The sequence below is a fragment of the Gallus gallus genome, chromosome 9 (genome assembly GCF_016699485.2).
Source record: "Gallus gallus isolate bGalGal1 chromosome 9, bGalGal1.mat.broiler.GRCg7b, whole genome shotgun sequence".
Classification (NCBI taxonomy): Eukaryota; Metazoa; Chordata; class Aves; order Galliformes; family Phasianidae; genus Gallus; species Gallus gallus.
Window position 1 is genome coordinate 17,203,165 of NC_052540.1, and position 7,652 is coordinate 17,210,816.

The 7,652-nt window shown below is 40.8% G+C and overlaps 1 protein-coding gene across 11 annotated transcripts in view; it reads left to right on the forward strand.

The window, feature by feature from the left end:
* GNB4 (G protein subunit beta 4) overlaps positions 1-7,166 on the forward strand; it is a 62,585-nt gene extending 55,419 nt beyond the window's left edge. For all 11 annotated transcript variants that reach the window (XM_015291509.4, XM_040705727.2, XM_025153489.3 and 8 more), the window contains 2 exons: positions 893-1,109; positions 2,275-7,166. In XM_015291509.4, coding sequence (XP_015146995.1) covers positions 893-1,109; positions 2,275-2,381 — 324 coding nt within the window. In that variant the 3' untranslated portion in view covers positions 2,382-7,166. The remainder of the gene's footprint in view (positions 1-892; positions 1,110-2,274) is intronic.
* Positions 7,167-7,652: the final 486 nt, after the last annotated feature.

The following is a 7,652-nucleotide window of genomic DNA, read 5'->3' on the forward strand; positions in this document are numbered from 1 at the left end:
GTGTTAAAACTGAAATTGTGGATAAATACGATATGCTGAGGAGGAGCAGAATAGCCAAGCATCCTCGTCATAAGCCTTTTTGTTAAATAAAAGCTTATGTGGTATTTTCTGTTGAAAAAAAGATGGAAATGTGCTGGAAGGCAAAGTTAGAAACCAGTGCTTACATGGAATGTTCATCCTCAGAATAATTCTGTAATATTTATAAACTGGATTATATTTCCTCTCTGTCATAGTAACACTATGTTCTGATCTGTGAGATACAAGCTCTGATAAATAGGGAATGAAATCTAAGCTGCATCTGTTTTTGATAAACATGAAAAATTATTAAGGCTGAGAAAATACCAGAGGCATGACCTGTAGAAAAATGCAGTTCCTATACTTAGACCTGAATCCTGAGATGTGTTGAGCTCTTCTCATTCCAATTTCAATCAGTATGGCTGTTGTAAGACGGACTCTGATTTGGAGTAGATTTTGGCAATTGAATTGCTTGTGTGCAATCTTCTGTCTTGGCTGAGCCAACCTGGCTGACCATCTTAAGAGGGAACATAGTGTACATTTCACATAGGTCTTCCTGGCCCCCATCCGGGGCACAAGTACGTTTTGCTTCATTTCATGGGAGTTAGTTATATACCTTTTGATGCCTGCTGAGCTGCATGCAGGAACTTGTCTTGAGTAGAAGTGCAGTCGTTCAGGTGTTACCAGTGCTATTCTCGAAGTGTTTAATTGCATAGCTGCACAGGTAGCATAGTTTGCTAGCAAACTATCTTTGTTCAGTACATCATTCTGTCTGCCTGGTCACTCTGATAATATCATATTGTGATGTTTTTGAAATAATGCATGAGAAATGTGTTTTTCTGATGTCAAACTCCTGTCTCTTAATTAAAACTTCCAGTTTTTCCCCAATGGACATGCATTTGCCACTGGATCTGATGATGCCACTTGCCGACTCTTCGACCTGCGTGCGGATCAGGAATTAATGATGTATTCACATGACAATATCATCTGTGGAATCACTTCTGTAGCCTTCTCAAAAAGTGGTCGCCTTTTGCTAGCAGGTTACGATGATTTCAACTGCAATGTGTGGGATACTCTGAAAGGGGAGAGAGCAGGTAAGTGCGTGTAACTGCAGCGAGCAGTGATGGATGTTGAAAATCTGGCTGGTTCATGAAAAAATGGCTGGTTCATTGTCAGTGCTGTTGCTGATATAATGAACTCTGCTTGCTTCCTGTCGGCACTGTTTTCTCTGGGAATGATACCTTTTCATTTTGTTGCATTTGGTTGTATCTTCCTGTTGTTACAGTGCATTGGCCATCTTCTACCTCTGTACTGAAAAATAGCTCTAAATGTTAAGGAACAGCCACCAAAGTTGCATTACATGTGTGGAAAGTTCATTTTGCTGAAATGTGCAGAACTAGGCAATACATAATGATGCATTTGCATTGATTCTGGCACCTATTGCAAGTAGTAATGCTTCTGGTGACAGGAAAGTTGTGTTTAGGTAGAAGTAGTTTATAATAGACCTTTTGATTTGAGGGCTTCACTTGCCTGCTGTTTGGAGGGAGGGGTGGTGGACATTCTTACTTGCTATAATAGCTCAAACAGTGGAGCTCGGTGCAGTTCTGAACCTTGACTCTGCAATTCAAAATAACAGTATATCCTTCTCCCTAAGGGATGTGGGCAGACTAAATTTTAACAGACCTGGATGTGATACCTTGAGAGAGGAGATAAGTGCAAGAAGTGCTACAGGAAAGCAAAAACAACGTGAAGAGGCAGAGTAGTAGTGTTGTAGTAGTGTCTAATAGTCTGACATGATACGTGAGGGATTTTTAATCCTCAGGTTTTACAAAACTTGAGAAATTTCAAGGTAGTTCTGTCTCTGTGGTATTGTCAAAGACATCACATCTGATTTTGAAATTGAATTGATGGCCAAGATTGTGGACAGCATTTCTGAAAATGTGGGACAAAACAGTACAGAGCGTGGCAAGGGATGATGAGGCTGTGGGGCAAGAAGATAGAGAAGTTTAAGAGTAGAGGAAATAAATGGAGGTAGAAGTGTGTTTGTTTGTGTTTACATATTGTAAGTAACCTCACTGTTCTGTTTCCTGATATGGCTGTTGTGATCTGCAGTTCCTAAAGCTAGAGAAAAGGGAGGATGCTTAGACCTCTTGTTACCTATTTATCAGCCTGTTTGAAGACTTAATCTGGGAGGGCAGAGTAGCAGCTGAAGTCCCTGATGCATCCTGTGAATATTAACGTTCAGTTCTTCTTTTCCAGGTGTCCTTGCTGGCCATGACAACCGTGTCAGCTGTTTAGGTGTTACTGATGATGGCATGGCTGTAGCTACAGGGTCTTGGGACAGTTTTCTCAGAATCTGGAATTAACTGGGAGCCAAACATGTACATTCTCCACTTGAGACCTGGAGAGATCAATGCTGCAGCCTATAGCTGTGAAATAACATTTCTACCTTGTATTTGCAGGTGAAGTTTTTCTATTCACTGATTATTACACAAAAAGGCTTTCTGTAAACTAGAAAAAAATCAAGTGAAGAAACAGGGGAGGGGGGAAGAAATCACTGACTTTTTAAAAGGGGCCAGCACACATAATCATGGTGACCGACAAACTAAGAGCCAGTCTTTTTGTTTTTGATGGTTCGGTTAGATCGTCTTTGAAGGGTTTTTGCTTGTGCTCAGTCTGCTAATCCTGTACTTTTTTTTGTACATAACAGAATATACACATTATAGCAGCCAATCATGTAACATTTGTCTGTATGTAAAGAAATATGTTTGCATTTTTTAAGGAACTACATTTATAGCTTTGCTTTAACCTGAGGTGTCACTTCTGAGTTTTGTAGTGGATGAACTATAATTGCTGTTTTAAATGTGTTTGTGAATTTACTGTAGATAAAGTGAAGCCAATGGTATGTATGTGTTTTTATAATGGAAGGCATTTGAATTTTTTTTGTTTTTTAGAGGCCCTGGACTCCCAGTTAATACCTACTGCCTTACTCACTCACTTCTTGACCTGCTTGCCTATTCTTAATCATGGGGGTTCTTCCTTAAGCCAGTGGTTCCTGGTTCATCCATTGGCAGTGACAGCCTCCAAACACCAAGGAGTTAATGCCAGGCAGACTTGCAACAACAGAGGAAAAGAAAACAAGTCCAGTTCCAGAAGTATTAGCCTCCTTACTGCGGCTTTCCGCATCTGCTATTCCACCCAGCCCTTGGGTACGGAAACAAGTGACCTGCACTGCTGTTGTTAAGTGGCCGAGTGCTTTTCTTTTTGGCATTTCAGCTCTTAATGAGGTTGTTTGGCCTGTCACAAGCTCTAACAAAGTGATCTGGCATGGTACTTGGTGTGCAGAAAGCAGTGTGTTTGCAGAGCTTGCTCAGTCACCCCAACGAACAGAAACTCAAGAGAACTTTGCTTAGAATCTTAAAGATTTAAATGTGCAGTTAATCACCTATAATTCCCCTCCAAACTGGGGGTTTGCCAAAGCATACCACAACCAAAAGTGCTTGTTGTCAGTTACGTGCAGTGTGAATTATGAAAGGAATTGTGTAACTTACAGTGAACCAAATAACCTTACTTACTTGTGTGGCCCTTTAAAACTTTGTGCTATGAAGTTAGTGACTTGCTTGTTCTCCTGTGGTCACAGGTCTGTGCCGTAGCGGCTCATTAGATGCTAATTGTTCTGCAGCTCTCACACTGTAAATAGCCATCTCCTCTTCCTGATTTATTCAGATTTTGGTGTCAGCTGCTTACAAATGACAAGTTCTGATCAAGTATGGTTGAGTGTAGATAGAAAAAAAATCAAGTGTGTGATGCCCATTTGAAACTACCCGGGAAGACTGCTTAACTTCTTGGTGCCTGGCTGCGTGCTGTGCCTGCAATGGATGTTCCCTCGGGAATCTCAAAGCCTGTGGCATTTGTAGAAAGGGGAAATCAAGTCTATTGGCTTTTCTGAAGTGGCTTGTCTTAAACACATTGTGAATTTTATATTACCAGGTTGGAAGATAATGTTCATCTGCCCTCAGCTGAAGTTATGGGGAGTCTGGGTATCGGTGGGTCAGGTACCAAATCTAAGTGCCCAATATTTTGTAGTATGCCAAAACAGAGATGACTCTTTGTCAAGTTTATGACATTTGTAATCCTAAATTTCAGAACTGTGCCTGTAAACTTGCCATGTCTGAATGGCGAAGGTGCCAATAAATGTACCAATCACAGTAAATTCACTTAAATAAAAATAAAGCAGCACATCTCGTGCTGCAGAAGCGTACATTTACTAACAGCAGATTGTGGTGTAGGACCAAAATCACACGATATTGTATGTCACAGGAATTCCTCAGCATTTTGCTTTTCGATCTGTCTGCATTAACAGAACTATTACGGAATACTTGTTACTCTGTTAAGTGAGCAAGTTGAGATCTCTTGGATTTGGTTCAATTTTTAGTGGTGCACTTAATGTTTTTTTTTTTTTAACTCACAGCTGCCTTGAGTGAATTGTTCTGGAAATTTGTTACTATAGAATTTTAAGAAAATATTCTTTTTCTAAAAAGTTTTTTTCCATAGAAGTGTGTTTTGAACCAATTTCCTAGCCAACACTGTTGCAGAGACAGGTGCCGTTTTTGCATTCTGTTGTTGAAGCTGGTTTCTACTTGTGAAACTCCAAAACCAATTTTACAAATGTATATAACTTTTCTTAAAAGTTTGGGTAGACTGTCAGCGTGGTAATGGCTCTCTACAGGTATTACTGCAAATAGCTTCGCTATCATCGGTTGACGAGCAATTGTCTGTTGGATTCAGCTGCTAGTAAGGAATGCCAACTACTTGCCTGTGAGGTTTCCAAAAGCATCATTAAAATATCTGCCTGTTTTTGCTGTTTGGTTAACTGGTTCTTCTAGTGCTGCAGGTCCCGTGGTGGCTCCTTTTGTGTTGGTGCACAAGGAAATGGGGAAGGAGCCTCAGCACAACTGTGGAAACAGTATCTGATGCTTCTTGGGAACTTGTAGAAAGCTTGTGATAGATCCTGCCAAGGTGACGTTTGCTGTTTAATTACTGTCCTGTATTACCTAAGACTGAAAGAAAAAAAATGTCTACAGACCTGATGTAAAGCAATTGTTGCTGTTGTTTGAGGCCCAATGATGAACTTGCACAAGTTTGCTTTTTTTTTTTTCATGGCTCTCATTGGTGAGCTCACTCATTAGAATGGATGTGGTTTAATGGTTAAATGCTCAAACTCCCTCTAATATGAGGAAGTTAAGAAAATGAGCCTTTGTAGGTTTTACTTAAAAGATGTAATTCCCAGCTTTGCATCTCAAAGACAATGGTGTGTGCCTGTGCTGTGGTGTAGGCACAGGTATGCAGCTTGTGCAATTTCTGACTGCTCCATGGCAGCAAACTCAGTGTACAGCAGATTTTGCAGCCCCAGTGGGTACATCTTAAACTGTAAAAGTTTGTTTCCAAACTGCACTGTTGTCTGAATTTCAAATACCTTGTGTAATTACAGAAATGTAGTAATTAAGACCGTTGTGCCAAAACCATTGGTGGCAAAGTAACTCATTCCCAGCCTCTCTTCTAAAATGCTATTGGTTACAGCTTGGAAGGTGGAACTCCGTGCTTTGCGTGGCAAGATTTATTTCATTCAGGTACAGTGGTGGTGGTGGTGTTTTTTTTTGTCAGCGTTTTCCAGTGTTGATTTAATGTTGCAATACAGGATACTACTCAGGCCAGGCAAGTACCTAACCCGGGCTTGTTCTCGTGTAGGTTCTGACATCTATTTATTGGTGGGGATGTTGATTGAGATTCTGGAAACCACAAAAGCTTCTAAATGTATACTCGCTGAGTACTGCAGTGTTGGCCTGTTTTCATCTGTCTCCAGACCTTTTTCTCCCACCCATCAGCACCATCTGCCTTGCAAAACTGCAGCTGCTTGGCAGTATCTGGCAGAACTGATAGGTTTAAGCATGGACACTGATCTGCGTATTGAAGCGGAACAGGGATTCACGGGCTGTCCCCCAGCCTATGAGAGGGCCTGACCTGGACTTTCCAAAGCTGGATGGATGTAACAGCTGGTCCTGGCGTGCTTACTGTTGTGCATGGGTTGGAAATAGTGAACTCTTCAGTTCGTGTCCCACTATGAAGTTGGCGTTACTTTAAGGTAGAATGAAGCCATTGTGAAAACATTCCAAGCGTGCTTAGTCCTTCCTCTTTGAGGACACTGTCACCTCCACTAGGTTTAGTGCTGTGCTTTAAGATGTTGGTGAGAATAAGTATTGGCTAATTCAAATAGTTGGTATAAATGGTTGTGTAGCAGAATGACTGATTTTTTGAGATAGCATTTCCTGTAAAAGTAATTAAGCATGGGTTGATGGTGCACTTTGTATACAGTAATCTGGCATGCATGCTGGTAAACTACTTCCTACACTTCAGAGGCACCACAAGCCTTTTTATCCAATTGCTGGTTATGTAAAATACATGCAGAATGTTAATGCAGTGTTGTTATGGTAAATGTGTGAACAGTGTTACTAATTGATATAACTGATAACAGATTACATGTGCCTGACATTCTTATACCACACAGTATGTTTAGGTTTTAACTAATATGGACTTCGGTGGAATAGTCTTAGATATTTCAAGCCTTTGTTTTACTTACACAATGGTGCTCTATTTGTGTTTTTTCTCCTTTTTCTTTTTTTTAAAGAAGGAAGAAATAAAAGCATCTGAACACTTGTAGTACATATTACATCCAAAGGAGTCCAAAACAAAAATGCTTCTAACCATCTCGGTTTTAATTTGCCTTCAGTTCCTGGCCTTTCTCATCAGCTCGGTTCCTTCTGTCAATTGTTGCTGACTACTTTGGATAACTGCGGTCATGTTACCAATTACGAAGTGATTCTGCACTGCCTTTGGATCGTGTATGTATACAGAAACAGTCTTAAAGCTTTTATTTAAGCTATTGAAAAAACCAGGGACTTGTGCCATTTGTTCTTTAACAGTGCTGTTGTAAAAAGACTTCCCTGTGAAAAAAACTCACTTGCTATGAACTCTGTTTATAGCTTCTTTTTTTCCCCCACAATGGATCTTTTCTTTGTATTTGTACAGTGGCTCAGTGAAAGATGTTGCCATGAGTTGATATTGTAACCAATAAACAAGTGCTTTTAACCAGATAGTGCCATGTGCAGATGCTCCTTTCCAACTCCCCCCCACGGCCCCCTGTCCTGCAGCTGGAGGTCCTTCCCCTGAGCTCCATGCAGGCACTCTGTACGTTCCTGCTTCTGGTGTTGAACAGCAGAATGCTGTGCAAATAACACTGCCCTTCTGAACAAGTGTTTCAGGAATTGCTATTTTTTCTAAACCAAGATGGCTTTTTGGAGGCTAAATGAACTCACCGGGGCCTGGTCATGCTTCCATAAAGTAAGCAGGAAGTTCATTAGCCACCAATCCTGGACCAGAACTACTTTTTTACAACATGCCTTCATTCTGAACAGCAGAACTCCAATTGCAGTGCCATCTTCCACTCCTCCCAATTCTTTTCTCCACCACTGAACAAAGTACATCAATACTGCATGGTGAAATGCAGGCACGCACCAGTTAAATTTCACCTCAAGGGTTGCAGGTTTTGTCCTACAGTGGAAGCAAGGGGGTTTCTTTTC